A 21,004-nucleotide genomic window follows, 5' to 3' on the forward strand; every position below is an offset into this window, starting at 1 on the left:
GTTACATCTGACATGTTGCAGTGAGCTGATGTCATTCATGAGGATTCGGCAGTTGGTGCTGCATCTATCAATCAGCAAAGGAAGTTCACACAGTGAAGTGCTGGCTCCACCACTGTGACAAGGATTGGTACCGAGAGGGCATACATGCCCTGTTTCGCACTGGAGGAAGGCCTTAGAATGGGATGGAGATTATGTGGAAAAAAAGGGTGTGTAGATAAAACACCATTCTTTTGTGTGTGTAATTCTCATTATGTTCAATAACGAATTGTTGAAGAAAAAAATGCAGTGCGTTACTTTCTGGGCAACCCTTGTGAAATGCTGTTTACCATAAAATTGAGATTCTGGTAGTTGCTCGAGATATAAGATTACTTAATTGCCAGTCTATAGTTTCCTGATGTCTTCTTGAATTGTCTCTGACTTACATCATATGCCACTAAAATTATTTTCCTGTGTTTTGATTTAAATTTTTTTTATACAGGTATAATGTACCAGTTTTGTATCGCGTAACTGTTAATATAGCCTACTGACTTAAGTTATAAGCAGGATGCAGAGAAAATACAAATTATAAGAACAAAGAAATAATGATTCAGAACCTTATTAGATGTGAAGTGGAGAATCTCATTATGACAAGCAATATTCAACCCTATCAGGAGAGCAGATGCCATATGGATGATGACAGACTCAAATAATTGATTGCTACATTCACTGCAGTGGCTAAACCCCATGGACTGGAACACTGTGACCAAATTAACTTTTTTACCAAGTTGAACAACCAGCAACTTGTGGCACAGTAGAAACAGAAATTAAAAGATTAATTGCAGGTTCATCTTCCATAGAGGCAGCAATTAAAGAAGGTAGCAAAAGCAATAGCCATAGCCATAGGCCCTGTTACAGTGGCTGCCATTTTGCAGACACCCCCTCCTCTCCAATCTTCTTGGTGTGAGGAGTATATATAGGGTGTCTCTCCTAAAAGTCACCAGGTGCATTTATCTGGTGTTTGCACTGATATTTTTGATTCTGTTTTTGCAGAGTGTAGCTGCAGTCAGGCAAAACAAATACTGACCATCACATCTTTTGTGGAATGCCCAACATCAAGGGAAAGCATCAGTTTGTTTTCTGTTATGAAATGAAAGTTGTTCTTTAAGTGGAATTTTACATGCTCATTGGATAGAGCAGTCTCAAATTAGTCTAGTATGATATTCATTTTACTGATATTTATTAATAGAGACTGTGAAATGAAGAATAACCAGTATCCCAGCAGCAACTGAGTAGCGCTGCTATATCACAATAGCTGTCAGCATTGGCCAGGTCTGTTACTGTTTTAGTACCGGTTATTCTTTGTGGTTCACTGCCCTGTTAATACATATCAATAAAATGAATATTCCACAAGACTAATTTAGGACCACTTTACTAAATAGGCACATAAAATTCCAGGTTAAAAATAATTTTTGTGTAATGGGAAACAAACTGATGCTTTCTGTCAATAATGGTTCTGCTCAAAACACAAGATGACCAGTACATGCAAAAAGCTTTGCAAAAACCAAATTGCAAATACCTGGCAAAAACACTTGACATAATGCACCTGATGACTCTTAGGAGGGATACGCTGCATCATAGAATGATGACTGACTTAAGGCAAATTCCTAATTTCTGGCAATATCAATGTCAAACATTCAGGCTGGCATTCTAGAGATAAAAACAGAGCAGGGTTTCTACTATAACGCATTGTGTCTTAGTGGGGACAGTTTCTCTGTGGAAGATGGGTACAAAGCACCTCCTTTCATTCATCACACAAACATTGAAACGGCAGATATTGAAATGTGACTGTGAAATGGAAAGTCAATGAAAGTTACTCAAGAGCAAGGATGTGATAACTGTGAGATTCAAAAGAGGTCACACCATACACAGGATGTCCCAGGGAGAATGGACAATATTCTGGGATATGACAGCAATTATCATTCAGCTCAAGTAAATCAAGTAACATGGGCTGTAAAATGCATACCTTAAGAGCCATGGGTACTTGTTCAGTAAAAGACATGTGTTTCAAAGTAGCAAAGATGGACATAGCTCTTCTGGTATGTAGTTTAGAGTCCATGTACACTAGACTTTTTTGCTTTGAATGGTTGTTCCTGGCATATCTCTGAATACTGTCAATTTCGCTTGGAGAAACCAGTATTTATACAGCTATATCTCTGATGTCAATCTGTTGTAAAATTATGGAACATACTTTACAATCACAAATTACAACATTTTTGAAGAATGAAAATCTTCACTAAAAATAATTAACAATCCACAACATACCGATCTTACAAAACTCCATTCACTCTGTTAGTCTGTGAGATTAACAGCACAAAAATCCTGCAGAATTCTTAAACATATTCTCAGTTCATACATAATAAATTTCCTTGAGAATGAGCAGCTTATGTCCACAAGTCGGCATGGTTTTAGAGAGCACTGCTCATGTAAAACTCAGCTTGCCCTTTTCTTACATGACACACTGTGAACTATGGATGAAGGGCAACAGGCAGATTCCATATTTCTAGATTTCCATAAAGCAGTTGACACGGTGCCTCACTACAGACTGGTAATGAAGGTAAAAGCATAAGGAATAGGCTTCCAGATATGTGAGTGCCTTGAAAGCTCCTTGAGTAATAGGACTTGATAGCAAGTGTTCATCAGAGACGAGGATATTGTCAGGAGTTGATGTTTGTTGTTCCAGCTGGTGAAGTTCCTCAAGTTGGACCCACCATTCTTTACACCAAACGCTTGGCTATAACCAACTGTGAAAAAGGTGAATATCAAAAATACACGTCCACAGACTGTTTCCTGTAAAAACTGATATACCAGAAGAAGAGAACTCTTCTTCAATTAAGCACCTTTCCTTCTCTCCTGCACTCTGTTAATTCATAATTTCATACCAGTCTCGTTCATCCAACCCTTATCGTGTACGTGAACAACGCCACCTGACAGTATTTCAGAAGTTCTGGGCAATATTGAAAATGATCAATGGATTAAGTTTAGTACCATCGGCACAACACGAAAGGACAACAGTGTAGTGCATTTTTTCATGTCCACTTATTTTACAGTTACAGCTTTAGCACATTTATGGCAACAGTTCTGTTACTCGGCACATCAAATGTCAGAGTAGTTTCATCTATATTCGCTATTTGACTTCGTTCCACACTGGTTTTCTTTAAATATGGAATAATAACAATACAGTGGAGATGCTGACTTGCAGGTAGGTGCAACAAAAAGGCTGTCACAAAATGAGCTTTTGGTCAACAAGGTCTTTGTCAAAAATAGACAAAACACACACACACACACACACACACACACACACACACACACACACACACACACACACACACATGACCAAAGTAAAGACACTGGCAGCTGAAGCCAGACTATGAGTAGCAGCACATGATGGGAGAGGTGATCCGGGGAGGGTAAGGAGAAGGCTGGGGCAGGGAGAGGGAGGGATAGCAGGGTAGGAGTGAGAGGTCGTAAAGTTCTGCTAGTGGGAGTGTGCAGGAGGAAGGTGGAGAGGAGGTAGGGCAGCTAGTTGCTGTCGGGAGGCGGAGAGAGAGGAGGTAGTGGAAAAGGAGAGAGGTAAAAATACTGGGTGTGAGGATGGAATAGAGGGCTGTATAGCACTGGAATGGGAAGAGAGAAGGGGCTAGATGGGTAAGGACAATGATTAATGAAAGCTGAGGCCAGGAGAGTCATGAGAACATAGGATATACTGCACAGAGACTCCCCACCTGCGCATTCAGAAGAGCTGGTGTTGGTGGGAAGGATACATATGGCACAGCTTGTGAAGCAGTCACTGAAATGAAGAATGTCGTGTTCGGCGGCGTGCTCAGCAACAGGATGCTCCAGCTGTTTCTTGGCCACAGTTTGTCAATGGCCATCCATGCAGACAGACCGCTTGTTGATTGCTGCAATCCATTCTGGTTTTTCCATCATTTGATGACGAATAATAAAGCGATGTAAAGGTAATACATTCACTTCATACTCTTGTGCCATTTTCTGAGATATTTTGGTTTTGGTTTGCATGCTAAGTCAATGGTACTTCATGAACACCACCCTTAGAAACTGTTAAGTTCCACTGTAGCACTAGCATATGAGCGTGTACTTGAATAATTTTTGAATTAATTCCAATGCAACTTTGACCATGTCTTTCAATTCATTCCAATACACCACCTTCTAGTTTTGGCCATTTTGCATTCAGTCTTCTATTTGCACATTTAGTCTTCCTCATTTTTTTCACTTCTTCTTTACTAGCCTACCAATTGCTAATGGTTTCCCAAAGCTTGCAAATTTAAATACCATTTGTATGTGTGTTCTACTGCTGCCACTTGGTGAGTAGATTTTTTATCCATCCAATTAAATTATATTTTAAAAATTGATTAGTTTCGTGAATACATACATATATACATACTCACGTGTTTGTCTGATATATCATATAATCGACATATTTATTCAGTGTATGTTAAGCATCATTATTAGTATTTCTGTGAGGGATATGTATATGTAGAATGTTACTTCAAGTATATCTCTGTTACCTTGAGTGACAGTTTCATTTTGGAACAGTCAGTATTTCAAGACTATAATATGTAAGCTATTACATACATTTGCAACTTTTAGTTTTTCAGTGCCATTTTTTTTCACTTTTGTACACTTATGTTCAGAAAAAAACATAACACTTTGTATGACTACAGATATGAAGTTCATATTCACAAGACATGTACATTACTATGTTCTCCAGAATTGGGTACCATTTCAGTCACCTCAGTTCAGCGTGTGTTCTGTAGCCAAGTAGGCACAGAATTTGGCATGAGTCCCAATAATTGTTCCATGCATCATGACATCGAATGCATGTAAGGTACAAATGGCATCCTGTGTTATAGCCATCCGACCTACATTCACCTTGTTTCATAGTTCACCTGTGGTGGTTGGCATTAGGTCACAACACTGCACCTGTCGTTTCACCATATTCCACAAATTTTTGGTTGGTGACAAGACTGGTGATCTGGCATGTCAGGGTGAAATGCTGACATCCTGTGACACCAAGAAGGTACATTTTCATGCAGAAGCATGTGATTGTGCATTGTCTTGCTGAAAAATGATGTCTGGGGTGTTGTTCAGAAAGGGTATAGTACGGGTTACAGGATGTGATTCAGGTAGGTCACACTGATCACAGTGCCTTTGACACGCACCAACTGTGAGTTGTGGTTGTACCCAGTAGCACTCCACACCATAAGACCTCAAGCTGGTGCTGTGTGTCTTGTGGGAATGTAATCACTGTGATGCCACTCTCACTCTCTGTGACAGACCAAAATGCAGCCATCATTTTCAAACAAACAGAACCTGGACCCGTCCAAAAACTCTACCTGATGCTATTCCAGTCCCTAGTGACACTGTTGCTGTTTAGCAAGTTTCTCCAAATTTGTCAAAGGTAGTTGGAGAAGTGGACAACGTACATGAAACCCATGCCATAATAAACAGCAACAGCAGTAGACCATCACTCCTGATAGTGTACGATGTGTTATACTGTTCCACTGTTGTTCCAGAGCTGAGGAGGATGCAGATCTATCCTGCAGTGCCACTTGATGAGGTGTCGATCTTCTCGGGCGGTGGTCTGGCTTGTGCAACCTGACCCATCTTGTCATGTTCTGTGGCTTTCTGGGAATCATCCTGCACACACTCGTTGTGCTGCCGAAACACTTCATCTCATGTGAGGAGCAATTTCCCTGATGGATGTATCACATTCTTCTATGTCAAAATGCACCCTCTTTCAAAGTCAGTGATTTGACGGTGTGGTTCGCACATGAATCTGCATGTCTGCTTAAATCATGCAGCTACATTACCTTCAGTTTATAGTGACAATGAGAGCTGCAGGCACATTTTACCGGTAGGTGGTGTTGCGCTGTGATATCAATATTGACCTTGAACCCGCGGGCTGATGTGGTCCAAATGCTAATCATTTCTACAGAACATGTCCTGTGAATATGAAAGCCCTATTTCCAGTCATTCCAGGTGGTCTGTTTTTTCTGAACATGAATGTATTACACTATGTTGCACATCCTGCCTCCTGAGCCAACCAAAGCAACCCATCCTGAATAATTTTAAGCATGTCATTGAAGTGTGGTTCAAATGTACGTCATACTATTCAGTTGATGAGTTTCTTAACAGTGACACACAAGATATGCAATGTGTGACAGTATTGTATCAGCAAATATTATTTACATTGAAACTTCCTGGCAGAAACTGTGTGCCCGACCGAGAGTCGAACTCAGGACCTTTACATTGTTTTGAATATGTGCACACAAATTAAACTATAATTATGTATGGTACATTGTGTAGATAGTTACTGTATTGTTATTTTAGCATATGTGTCTACTTGTTTTGTCCATGCACACTTACATGAAATAATAACAATTGTATTGTTTTATGTATTGAACATAGTGAAGAAGCCAAATGCATGGAAAACATACCGAAAGGCAACTATAATTAAATCAGTCAGTTACTTTTTATATATTTGTTTTGACATCAAATAGAAAAATATGTAGCAGATCTAAATTTTAATACTGAGCTCCAGGAAGTACTCAAGCAGAAAAAAAATTGTTTCTCACTATGTGGCTATGACACCCTGCAGTTAAAAACTTTTCATCTTGAGCTGGTGAACAAGTGATAAAAGTCTTACATCCTGATATGAGATTTTTGAGTGTCTTATGCTTGACCAGCACATTGCAATGCACAGAATCTTTCCAAAAAATAGCAAGTATTTACTTTAATATTAATTTACACTTTTCCATTACATACAAAAGAGTGCCAAATTAAAGATATAACATGATTTCAAATGCTGGACATATTTTAATTTAAGAAATTAGAAGTGTAACGTGATAAAAAACAAGTGAGAAATGGAGCTGAATATACTAAATGGTAACTTACCTTTGAAAGTGTGGGTGAGTGTGTTTGACATGACATGCCACAGCTGTGGGTCTCCGTTGTGTGGGACAACTACCAAGTGCTGGCCAGACGGTGTTGGCTCTAGCAGCTTTACACCAGCTGGACAATGCAGGCCTGCAAAGTTTATTTCACTGTATTGTAATATTAATCAAAAGTGATAATACTGAGTACATAATTACACACTGAAATCCATAAGTTCCCATACTGAGACAAAAAGAGCTCAGTGATCAAAAATTTACAAGTTCTGGCTAAATACACAAAAGAGGATATATTAACCATGATTCAGTGCTTATCATTTTTTAATCTCTCTGTGTCCTCAGATAACTATTCTTTCAGATTTAACTACAGGATATATGTATAGCCACCTCCACTGCACAACTGAGGTGGCTATACATACATCCCGTAACTAAGTAAAAATGTTTAAAATCGTCTTTCAGAACTGCCTCGAGTTTGTCAGTCACAGCCTTCTGGATCTTCTCAGACAAGTTGAAATGCAAGTCATCCAGATGTATTTTTAGTTTTGGTAAGAGGAAGTACTCTGATGGTGACAAACCATGAGAATAAGGAGGATGGTGTAACACTGATGTTTGCACATCATAATAAAAACACTAAGTCTTGTCACCAGCTTTTTGGCAAGTCTCTCTCTCTCTCTCTCTCTCAAACACACACACACACACACACACACACACACACACACACACACAAGGTTATATTAGATGCCCATAAACTTTAACAGTGAAGCTAGAATAAAGCCTTTTAACATGGCTGTATCACTGTCTGCTCCCACAATGTATTCAACAGTAATTACGTCAGCATAAGTTGAACAGGCTGACAGTTGATGTGGGCTGGCTGCAGCAGATTCACATGCCTACCTCAACCAATAACATAACATGATTTTGTAAACATCTCTATGGCAACACCTCAATGTTGTCGCAGCTCTGTAGACAGCTGCTGTTTTAGCCTGCAGCCATTAGCACTTCACAGCTGAAAGCCGGTAACAGCGCTGCGAGCTGTCAGGCATCTTCTTTCACTGTCTTGAGTATAGCTCAACAGTCATCAGTAGATGAGTTTAATGGCAAGGATGAAAAAAAAATGCCTCAGAAACTTATCTACTTCATTGAGTATTATATTATATAAATTTAGTATGAGAACATATGTACAATATTATGTACATTTAGAGCAATATCATCATCCCAGTGATATTTTTTATTCTGTAATTTAGCATTTTTACTACCCAAAGGCACCTATTTTATACATAATTCAAGCATTTTGGACAATAGGTAAACATATTTTGACATACTACTTGCTCCACAACTTCCCATACATCCTCCCCCAACCCTCGTCTTTACCATTAAATAGATAATATTCTGTTCTCTTTAATTTATACTTTTACTTTTCCTCTTGGTAGTACAATTTGATACATGTTATTACCTTGCATTACCACATTCTCATGTTCCATAACGAAGGAGAATCTTAATTGATGCTGGAAGTATTTCCTGTAACCCCAACTGCAATTCCACGATCTTTCTTTAGGAAAACCTTTTCTCAAATAGAATAACTCAAAGGTACTTTATCTCTCAGCTGAAGTTTGTCACTGAACAAGAACTGTTCTAACCAGTGGTCTACAGTGATAAAAATGACTCTGAAAATGCTTGTTGTTTGCTGAAAAAAAACTCATAGCTGTTTTCTGGAGGTTGTCTTATTTCCACATTCACAACATGTTTCAGGCCCAGCTCATCTTCTGGTGGCCGGTCAGCAATTAAAATTTGGGATTATAAACTCTTTTTATAATACAATGGTAGTATACACAACTGCAAGGTTCACAAATGCACAAAAATTATAAAAAAATCAAAGCTGTCAAAAAAGGCTAAAATGTACATGCCATATGCAATTACAGAAGCTCAAAAGGCAGTTGTAAATGCCATACATCAAGAAATGCATATGGTATACCAGGCGCAATAACTTTCAACTTGCAAAGACATAAACCAAATGTACCAAAGCCATAGTTGCAGTTAATGTGCACTGCAGCCAATAGAGGTCATCTTGGGCTAACACAATGCCAGGTGGCAGAGCCGCCAGTATCATCACGAAATTTGATGTAAGTAGTATTTCACATAAAATGATTCCAATGATAAAAGTAAAGCTGCAAGATATGGCAGCAAATACTACATATGTGAAATGAAACTTCCTGGCAGATTAAAACTGTGTGCCAGACCGAGACTCAAACTCGGGACCTTTGCCTTTCGCGGGTAAGTGCTCTACCAACTGAGCTACCCAAGCAAGACTAACGCCCCATCCTCACAGCTTTACTTCTGCCAGTACTGTAGTGTCGCAGAATAGTAAAGAGTTGGAAACATGGAATATTGTCAAAGTTTCGTTGCCTATTGCAAGAGCCAGAGGCAGTAGGTTAGGCAAGAGCTAAGAGGATTGTGCACATATGGAGTGTTTCGTCACACAGGGGCAATGGCCTGGTAACACACAACACTTGAGAGAGAATTGCTTAGCATGAGGGTTTGTGTTAGACGGAGGCTTTTGTAGAGTGCAAGACAGAGGTATACCGTCAGTTGTACTGCATTTCACAACTTCACTTAAGTCTGCCGCAGCAACACGTACCTCTGTCACAAGAACACCTAAGGGGCGAGCATGACAGATGAGTCAGCAGTGTAAGTGGAACGAATGCGGTCATTACAAACAAGCATGATGTCAGGACGTCGCTCGTGCTTCCTTTATATACGCCAGCTTGGATAGCAACAAAGCACTCCCACTCACAGTTAGACTTGCAGTCAGATGTGTACTGGGTTGCTGCATAGCACTCAGCTCAGTGATCGACATGTTAATCTTTATGAAGGAGATGTTGCAGTAAGGGCAGCCCATTCAGCAGCAGACGAGAGGGGACAGTACCAGCTCTGGTCCTCTCTGCTGCCACTGTGAATCATCAACCCAGGATTAGCGGACATCGCGGCAGATTCGCTCGCCGCCAATGCTGACCACATCAGTGAGCCGTCGTCGAGACCGTGCGGGACCTAGGCCCTGTGCATCCGCCGTCACAACCGGTTGAGCCGACAACGCTGGGGGATTGCAGCCCGTTCCGCCCATCTACCACGGACGAGCCACCAGGAGGAGCAGGGAAGAAGACGGGGTGGGATAGAGTACACTCCGCACAACGAGAACGCTTCTCGTGCCAACAGCACCGGGACTCCAACCCGGAGCCACCTGCTGTCCGCCGTCGAGACGGCCGGCCAGCCGGATGCCGCCAGCCACACGCAGCAAAAGTTAAGGACATTCCTCCGCTATGTCACAGCACGCGACGCTGCACTAGCAAGACTGCGCGGCCCGGATCTGGTGTCATCGCTACGAGTCAGCGAGGACTCGGGGAAGGTCGTTGATATCACCAAGCCAAATTGTACTCGGCAGGAATAAAGGTGTTATGAATTAATAATGTTTCTTTGGCGTTTCTGACGCTTCTACAGTCATTTCCTAGCATCCTGACAACTTGGAGGTCACCGCTCGGCCATCCAGTCCACCGTAGGCGACTGGGACCACCGGGGCACCTACAGATTTGGTGTCAGAAGTGGTCGCTCCCACTGCCTACAGATTTGGTGTCAGATGTGGTCGCGCCCACTGCCTACAGATTTTGTGTCAGAAGTGGTCCCACCCACTTCCTACATATTAGGTGCCAGAAGTCCTCGCGCCAACCGCCTACAGATTTGGTGTAGTGGTAAGTGCACGAGGTGATTTTTTGTTAATAACTATGGATGCACGTTCTTTGTTAGGAGTGCACTTTGTGAGACCTGTAGGAACAGCAGATTTATCTGAGTTTAAAGGGAAACAGTTGGGAAACGTATTTGGTACCGGTCAGATGTACTGTGTGTAATTTAACAGGGTATGGGGAGCCATGCACGAAATTTGTACCAGTAGAACGTTCAATTTGTAAATGGTTTGGTCACGCAGTGCACAATTGTAGAGAGTGTCGCTGGGCAATAACAAGGTGGAAGGATTTGTTTTGTTTAGTAGGTGCATTGTGAGTCTTGTTTGTCTTCTTGTGTGTAGTGCTCAACTGTGACAAGGGAGTTGAGTAGCTAGTGTAGTTATTGTTCTGAGGAGTAAATTCAGTATAGAGTAAGTTGTTGGTAATTTGCACAAATCATGTCAGAAACAAGATCCGTTAGTACTGAAGTGAGTATAGCTGCTCTGATGGAGCAAGTCTCAAAATTGCTAGAAGAGAATGCGCAGCATAAGTTACGTCATGTAGAATAAATGATGCAAATGGAGACCCTGCATTCGGCAAAAGAGTCGTAAATGGGTTCAAGTGAGTGCAAGTCAGTAGCAATGTCCAACCTTGCAATATATCATTCAGTAGCTAACCTGATAATGCCTTTCTCGGGTAAAACAACAGAGGATGTCATAGCATTCATTAACGATGTTTTGGCAACAGCTGCAATGAGCAATTGGTAGTGTAAGATTTTTTAGGGAGAAGTTAGCTAATTTGACACAGAAGGTCAATGAGACAGTGGAGTCTTTTTCAGATAGGATTCGGAAAATTAATTGGAAGACCTATGAATTATCGGGTAATCCTGATGCGGATCGTGTATTACTACGAGAGGCAGAAAACAGAGCCCTTGATGTATTCCTCAGGGGAATTCCTGCAGAATTTTCTTGTGGGGTTAGGATGGAGAATCCTGGGGATTTAGCTGCAGCACTGCATATTGCAATGCATCTGCAGGAGATAGATATTGCAACAAGCGTTCGCAATGATAAACGCATCTTTGCGTCGGAGAGGAATTGTTACCGTTGTGGGAGGGAAGGTCACGTGAAGGCTCAATGCAGACAGCCGCAGTGCTATGAGTGTAAACGCTATGGTCACAAGGCGAATGAGTGTCGTAGTAAGCAGAATGGTAACGGGGACAAACAGGAAAAAGCGTTAAACGGGAACGGGAGTGTTTCATCCGTCAGAAGACATTCCCGGTAAGCAGAAGTACTGTGAAAACTAGTACAGAGACGGATTGTTGCTTGATGGGTGTTGCAAGGAATAACAGATGTAAGTTTTTGATTGATACAGGGGCACATGTATCTGTTGCTAGTCTAGACCTCATGGGTAGGGGAAGACTAGGTACTCCTAGGTATAGATTACATGGAGTAGGGAATAATGAGTTGCAATCATTGGGTACAACACAGCTCGTTTTTAAGATTGGAACTGTAGAGTTCGGAGAGCAAATGGAAGTGTTGCCAACTGTGGGAAAAGGGTAGTCTGTGATTCTCAGACTGGACTTCCTCGATAAACACCATGCCAAAATTAATCTTTCACAGCGTACAGTTGAACTTAGTGGAAACTTGTTTTCAATGGGTACAACAGCTGTAAATGTTTCTATGTCACGAGGTGCATCCGTTGCTAAGATGTCACCAATTGAACCGGGTACAAGGGCATTAAAGATGATTATGCACGTCAAAGTGCCTTCGGGTACAGGGAAGTTAGTTTGGTTGTCAGTAGATACCGCTGTACCACAGCAGAGACTATGTGTGGTGGAGCCACTGCAGAGCAATGAAGCACTGGATGAAATGCATTGTTTTATTAGAAGGAGTGTTGCGCACGCAACGGATATAAATGGGGAACTGATGATTCCGGTCAGTGTACATAATTTTGGGGCAGATGAAGTGGATCTCCCACAGGGTTTAATGGTAGCGAGTTTGGAAATACTCAACGATGAGGATATAGGTGAATCTCATGGTGATTATAACGTCAAGCAAACCGTCAAGGCATCTGTACTACGTGATAAGATTCGTCATTTGGAGAATGGTGATCGGAAAGCTATGGAAGCTTTGCTATTAGAGTACTTAGATCTGTTTAATTCAGAAGGTCCATTACCAGGAACTCCTATTACACAGCACCGTATACCGACTGGCGATAGTCCGCCAGTCTATAGAAAACCATACGGGATGGTGAAACACCTACAACCACTAGTGGAAGAATTTATTAATCAACAGCTGAGGGACGGTATTATAGAGAACAGTGAAAGCCCGTGGTCTGCCAACATAGTGGTAGTTCCTAAGAAGTCATTGGACGGTACTAAAAAGTATAGGTTTTGTTGTGACTATCGTTTTTTGAACGCACGAACTGTAACAGATGCGTATCCAATACCAAACATCATGGAAACATTGGACAACCTAGGTCGGTGTAAATATTTTTCGACACTAGATGTAAAGAGTGGGTACCATCAGATAGAAGTAAGTCCCGAGGACAGACCGAAGATGACCTTTACAACAAGCCTTGGTCACTTTCAGTATCGCAGAATGCCATTTGGGTTGAAAAACGCTCCTGCTACTTTCCAGCGTCTGTTAGATGGTGTGCTTCGGGGACTGAAACCGAGGATTGCTATGGTATACCTCAATGATATTGTTACTTTTTCGTGTAATATAGAAGAGCATGTGGAATGACTGAACGAATTATTTAGTAGGCTAAGAGTGGCAAATCTTACACTTAATGTCGAGAAATGTCAGTTTGCTCAGACGCAAGTGACTTATCTTGGGCATATTATCAGTCAGGATGGGGTAAGAACGGATCCTCGTCTAACGTTGGCTGTGCGTGGTTTTCCAGTACCACAGATCACTAAACAAGTTCAGCTATATGTCGGTTTATGTAATTACTACAGACGATATGTAAAGGGGTTTGGGGAAATTGCACATCATTAACGAGATTGTTAAAGAAAGATGTTAAGTTTGAATGGATAGCACAGTGTCAGGAGACATTCGAGAAGCTCAAACAGATACTTACATCAGACCCAGTGTTGATACTTCCTGATTGCGAACAAGAGTTCATACTATCTTGTGATGCTAGTAATATTGCTGTAGGTTGTATTCTTTCTCAGAGGGTTAATGGACAGGAACATCCAGTGGCCTAGATAAGGCAGAGAAGAATTATTCAACTACAGAGAAAGAAATGTTAGCAGTGATTTACAATATCTCGTATTTTCGCTGTTATTTATATGGGCATAAGTTCAAGGTGATTACAGATCACGCAGCATTGAAGTGGTTGTTTGGGTTGAAAGATTCTTCAAGTCGTTTAACAAGATGGGCACTGAAACTAAGTGAATTTGACTACGAGATCATTCACAAACCAGGGGTGAAACATACGAATGCAGATGCCCTTAGCAGAAAAATAGCAGCTGTACAAGTTGTGGGCATAAGTGAGAAGGAGTGGATAAGGGCGCAAGCCACTGACAGAGAGTGTCAATTGTTCTGAACACAACCGCAGTTTGAAATGCAGGATGGGTTGCTTCGTAGGAAGACGAAGTGCAGACTACACGTCATAGTACCTGAGTAGCTGAGGGAAGAATTGTTGAAACAAGCGCACGACCATGTATTGTCGGATCATGGTGGTAAAAGAATGACTGATAGATGGGAAGCTGAAAGGTTTTGGTGGAAGACACGTCGCAATGATGTAGAGCAGTATGTGCAAAATTGTATACCGTGTGGGCAGAGAGCAGATGTAAGTCATCAGAAAATTCAGTTACAGAGACTACCTGAAGCGGATCGTCTGTTCGCATTCATTGGATTAGACATAATCAGAGCATTTAACAAGACCCAAGTGGGAAATCGATACATATTAACAATATTAGATCATTTTTCCTGATACCTGGTAATGGTAGCTATTCCAGAACAGAAGGCAAGCACTGTTGCGCAAGCCTTAGCAAATAACTGGTTGCTGAAGTATAGTGTGACTGATACTATAATTACAGATCAAGGTAGTAACTTTATGTCAGAGCTGATGAAGCAGTTATGCCATTTATTGAAAGTTAAGAAATTGCGGACAAGCCCATTTCATCCTCAGTCGAATGGACAAACAGAACGGGTTCATAGGGCATTAGTTAAGATGGGGAACATTGGATTTACTCTGTGTTCGAACTAGAGACCGTAGTTGGCACTTGTTACAGAAATGGTAGATTGACAGATATATCAAAGCTTGAACTGCAGGGCAGTGGGTTATTGATTAATGGCACTGGATGTGAAATAGTGGGGAAGCATTTTCACCTACCAGCTACTTTCACGGGTACAACAATGATTAACGTGACACATCCTATCTTGTATTATCCAGAGGGACCACCACATATATTGCCTCGCCAGAACCTAACGTTTGTTAATGAGTCGTTGGATCCCACATTGCTACAATCTTTAGATAGCCTGATTATCTCAGAAAAAGAGCAGATCTCAGTTAATCAACTACTGCAGCACGTGCAGCAATATCGGGAGAAAGGTAAGCAAAACACAATTATATTTGGTATGTCAACGACTAGCATAATCATAGTTCTAGTGTTTATTTGTGCAACTTACTTTTGTATATGGAAAAAGATGTCTCATTCTGAAATAACAATCGTACATCAAATACCTAAAGGGATGGATTGGGAATAGTGGAACGTAATATAAATAGATAACCAATGACAAGATTGGAATCAATATTCACTGTAAATAGATTGTTAGCGGATAAGAAAAGTTTGACAGTGTTGAAGGAGTAGTTGTAAGACACCTGTAGAGTATAACAAAGTATGGCGTGCACAACCAGTAAGTCCAGAATTGTAAAATTCGGGACGAATTTTCTTAAAGGAAGGGGATGTGTAGTGTCACGGAATAGTAAAGAGTTAGAAATGTGGAATATTGTCAAACTTTTGTTGCCTATTGCAAGAGCCAGAGGCAGAAGGTTAGGCAAGAGTTAAGAGGATTGCGCACGTATGGAATGTGTCATCACGCAGGGGCAATGGCCTGGTTACACACAACAGGCGAGAGAGAATTGCTTAGCACACGGGTTTGTGTTAGACGGAGAATTTCGTAGAGTGCAAGACAGAGGTATACCGTCAGCTGTACTGCATTTCACAACTTCGCTTAAGTCTGCCGCAACAACACGTAACTCTGTCGCAAGAACACCTAAGGGGCGAGTACGACAGATGAGTCAGCAGTATAAGTGGAACGAATGCGGTCATTACAAACAAGCATGACGTCAGGACGTCGCTCGTGCTTCCTTTATATACGCCAGCTTGGATAGCAACAAAGCACTCCCACTCACAGTTAGACTTGCAGTCAGATGTGTACTGGGTTGCTGCGTAGCACTCAGCTCAGTGATCGACATGTTAATCTTTATGAAGGAGATGTTGCAGTAAGGGCAGCCCATTCAGCAGCAGACGAGAGGGGACAGTACCAGCTCTGGTCCTCTCTGCTGCCACTGTGAATCATCAACCCAGGATTAGCGGACATCGCGGCAGATTCGCTCGCCGCCAATGCTGACCACATCAGTGAGCCGTCGTCGAGACCGTGCGGGACCTAGGCCCTGTGCATCCGCCGTCACAACCGGTTGAGCCGACAATGCTGGGGGATTGCAGCCCGTTCCGCCCATCTACCACGGACGAGCCACCAGGAGGAGCAGGGAAGAAGACGGGGTGGGATAGAGTACACTCCGCACAACGAGAACGCTTCTCGTGCCAACAGCACCGGGACTCCAACCCGGAGCCACCTGCTGTCCTCCGTCGAGACGGCCGGCCAGCCGGATGCCGCCAGCCACACGCAGCAAAAGTTAAGGACATTCCTCCGCTATGTCACAGCACGCGACGCTGCACTAGCAAGACTGCGCGGCCCGGATCTGGTGTCATCGCTACGAGTCAGTGAGGACTCGGGGAAGGTCGTTGATATCACCAAGCCAAATTGTACTCGGCAGGAATAAAGGTGTTATGAATTAATAATGTTTCTTTGGCGTTTCTGACGCTTCTACAGCCATTTCCTAGCATCCTGACAACTTGGAGGTCACCGCTCGGCCATCCAGTCCACCGTAGGCGACTGGGACCACCGGGGCACCTACAGATTTGGTGTCAGAAGTGGTCGCTCCCACTGCCTACAGATTTGGTGTCAGATGTGGTCGCGCCCACTGCCTACAGATTTTGTGTCAGAAGTGGTCCCACCCACTTCCTACATATTAGGTGCCAGAAGTCCTCGCGCCAACCGCCTACAGATTTGGTGTAGTGGTAAGTGCACGAGGTGATTTTTTGTTAATAACTATGGATGCACGTTCTTTGTTAGGAGTGCACTTTGTGAGACCTGTAGGAACAGCAGATTTATCTGAGTTTAAAGGGAAACAGTTGGGAAACGTATTTGGTACCGGTCAGATGTACTGTGTGTAATTTAACAGGGTATGGGGAGCCATGCACGAAATTTGTACCAGTAGAACGTTCAATTTGTAAATGGTTTGGTCACGCAGTGCACAATTGTAGAGAGTGTCGCTGGGCAATAACAAGGTGGAAGGATTTGTTTTGTTTAGTAGGTGCATTGTGAGTCTTGTTTGTCTTCTTGTGTGTAGTGCTCAACTGTGACAAGGGAGTTGAGTAGCTAGTGTAGTTATTGTTCTGAGGAGTAAATTCAGTATAGAGTAAGTTGTTGGTAATTTGCACAAATCATGTCAGAAACAAGATCCGTTAGTACTGAAGTGAGTATAGCTGCTCTGATGGAGCAAGTCTCAAAATTGCTAGAAGAGAATGCGCAGCATAAGTTACGTCATGTAGAATAAATGATGCAAATGGGGACCCTGCATTCGGCAAAAGAGTCGCAAATGGGTTCAAGTGAGTGCAAGTCAGTAGCAATGTCCAACCTTGCAATATATCATTCAGTAGCTAACCTGATAATGCCTTTCTCGGGTAAAACAACAGAGGATGTCATAGCATTCATTAACGATGTTTTGGCAACAGCTGCAATGAGCAATTGGTAGTGTAAGATTTTTTAGGGAGAAGTTAGCTAATTTGACACAGAAGGTCAATGAGACAGTGGAGTCTTTTTCAGATAGGATTCGGAAAATTAATTGGAAGACCTATGAATTATCGGGTAATCCTGATGCGGATCGTGTATTACTACGAGAGGCAGAAAACAGAGCCCTTGATGTATTCCTCAGGGGAATTCCTGCAGAATTTTCTTGTGGGGTTAGGATGGAGAATCCTGGGGATTTAGCTGCAGCACTGCATATTGCAATGCATCTGCAGGAGATAGATATTGCAACAAGCGTTCGCAATGATAAACGCATCTTTGCGTCGGAGAGGAATTGTTACCGTTGTGGGAGGGAAGGTCACGTGAAGGCTCAATGCAGACAGCCGCAGTGCTATGAGTGTAAACGCTATGGTCACAAGGCGAATGAGTGTCGTAGTAAGCAGAATGGTAACGGGAATAAACAGGAAAAAGCGTTAAACGGGAACGGGAGTGTTTCATCCGTCAGAAGACATTCCCGGTAAGCAGAAGTACTGTGAAAACTAGTACAGAGACGGATTGTTGCTTGATGGGTGTTGCAAGGAATAACAGATGTAAGTTTTTGATTGATACAGGGGCACATGTATCTGTTGCTAGTCTAGACCTCATGGGTAGGGGAAGACTAGGTACTCCTAGGTATAGATTACATGGAGTAGGGAATAATGAGTTGCAATCATTGGGTACAACACAGCTCGTTTTTAAGATTGGAACTGTAGAGTTCGGAGAGCAAATGGAAGTGTTGCCAACTGTGGGAAAAGGGTAGTCTGTGATTCTCAGACTGGACTTCCTCGATAAACACCATGCCAAAATTAATCTTTCACAGCGTACAGTTGAACTTAGTGGAAACTTGTTTTCAATGGGTACAACAGCTGTAAATGTTTCTATGTCACGAGGTGCATCCGTTGCTAAGATGTCACCAATTGAACCGGGTACAAGGGCATTAAAGATGATTATGCACGTCAAAGTGCCTTCGGGTACAGGGAAGTTAGTTTGGTTGTCAGTAGATACCGCTGTACCACAGCAGAGACTATGTGTGGTGGAGCCACTGCAGAGCAATGAAGCACTGGATGAAATGCATTGTTTTATTAGAAGGAGTGTTGCGCACGCAACGGATATAAATGGGGAACTGATGATTCCGGTCAGTGTACATAATTTTGGGGCAGATGAAGTGGATCTCCCACAGGGTTTAATGGTAGCGAGTTTGGAAATACTCAACGATGAGGATATAGGTGAATCTCATGGTGATTATAACGTCAAGCAAACCGTCAAGGCATCTGTACTACGTGATAAGATTCGTCATTTGGAGAATGGTGATCGGAAAGCTATGGAAGCTTTGCTATTAGAGTACTTAGATCTGTTTAATTCAGAAGGTCCATTACCAGGAACTCCTATTACACAGCACCGTATACCGACTGGCGATAGTCCGCCAGTCTATAGAAAACCATACGGGATGGTGAAACACCTACAACCACTAGTGGAAGAATTTATTAATCAACAGCTGAGGGACGGTATTATAGAGAACAGTGAAAGCCCGTGGTCTGCCAACATAGTGGTAGTTCCTAAGAAGTCATTGGACGGTACTAAAAAGTATAGGTTTTGTTGTGACTATCGTTTTTTGAACGCACGAACTGTAACAGATGCGTATCCAATACCAAACATCATGGAAACATTGGACAACCTAGGTCGGTGTAAATATTTTTCGACACTAGATGTAAAGAGTGGGTACCATCAGATAGAAGTAAGTCCCGAGGACAGACCGAAGATGACCTTTACAACAAGCCTTGGTCACTTTCAGTATCGCAGAATGCCATTTGGGTTGAAAAACGCTCCTGCTACTTTCCAGCGTCTGTTAGATGGTGTGCTTCGGGGACTGAAACCGAGGATTGCTATGGTATACCTCAATGATATTGTTACTTTTTCGTGTAATATAGAAGAGCATGTGGAATGACTGAACGAATTATTTAGTAGGCTAAGAGTGGCAAATCTTACACTTAATGTCGAGAAATGTCAGTTTGCTCAGACGCAAGTGACTTATCTTGGGCATATTATCAGTCAGGATGGGGTAAGAACGGATCCTCGTCTAACGTTGGCTGTGCGTGGTTTTCCAGTACCACAGATCACTAAACAAGTTCAGCTATATGTCGGTTTATGTAATTACTACAGACGATATGTAAAGGGGTTTGGGGAAATTGCACATCATTAACGAGATTGTTAAAGAAAGATGTTAAGTTTGAATGGATAGCACAGTGTCAGGAGACATTCGAGAAGCTCAAACAGATACTTACATCAGACCCAGTGTTGATACTTCCTGATTGCGAACAAGAGTTCATACTATCTTGTGATGCTAGTAATATTGCTGTAGGTTGTATTCTTTCTCAGAGGGTTAATGGACAGGAACATCCAGTGGCCTAGATAAGGCAGAGAAGAATTATTCAACTACAGAGAAAGAAATGTTAGCAGTGATTTACAGTATCTCGTATTTTCGCTGTTATTTATATGGGCATAAGTTCAAGGTGATTACAGATCACGCAGCATTGAAGTGGTTGTTTGGGTTGAAAGATTCTTCAAGTCGTTTAACGAGATGGGCACTGAAACTAAGCGAATTTGACTACGAGATCATTCACAAACCAGGGGTGGAACATACGAATGCAGATGCCCTTAGCAGAAAAATAGCAGCTGTACAAGTTGTGGGCATAAGTGAGAAGGAGTGGATAAGGGCGCAAGCCACTGACAGAGAGTGTCAATTGTTCTGAACACAACCGCAGTTTGAAAAGCAGGATGGGTTGCTTCGTAGGAAGACGAAGTGCGGACTACACGTCATAGTACCTGAGTAGCTGAGGGAAGAATTGTTGAAACAAGCGCACGACCATGTATTGTCGGATCATGGTGGTAAAAGAATGACTGATAGATGGGAAGCTGAAAGGTTTTGGTGGAAGACACGTCGCAATGATGTAGAGCAGTATGTGCAAAATTGTATACCGTGTGGGCAGAGAGCAGATGTAAGTCATCAGAAAATTCAGTTACAGAGACTACCTGAAGCGGATCGTCTGTTCGCATTCATTGGATTAGACATAATCAGAGCATTTAACAAGACCCAAGTGGGAAATCGATACATATTAACAATATTAGATCATTTTTCCTGATACCTGGTAATGGTAGCTATTCCAGAACAGAAGGCAAGCACTGTTGCGCAAGCCTTAGCAAATAACTGGTTGCTGAAGTATAGTGTGACTGATACTATAATTACAGATCAAGGTAGTAACTT

General features: G+C 42.1%; 1 protein-coding gene across 1 annotated transcript in view; it reads right to left on the reverse strand.

Annotated features, from left to right (window-relative positions):
- Positions 1–21,004, reverse strand: part of LOC124545526 — a 632,143-nt gene that overhangs the window by 181,224 nt on the left and 429,915 nt on the right. Inside the window, exon 12 of the mRNA XM_047124474.1 lies at positions 6,955–7,086. Within this exon, the coding sequence (XP_046980430.1) occupies positions 6,955–7,086 (132 nt within the window). The remainder of the gene's footprint in view (positions 1–6,954; positions 7,087–21,004) is intronic.

This window comes from Schistocerca americana, chromosome 8 (assembly GCF_021461395.2).
Source record: "Schistocerca americana isolate TAMUIC-IGC-003095 chromosome 8, iqSchAmer2.1, whole genome shotgun sequence".
In the NCBI taxonomy this organism is placed as follows: domain Eukaryota; kingdom Metazoa; phylum Arthropoda; class Insecta; order Orthoptera; family Acrididae; genus Schistocerca; species Schistocerca americana.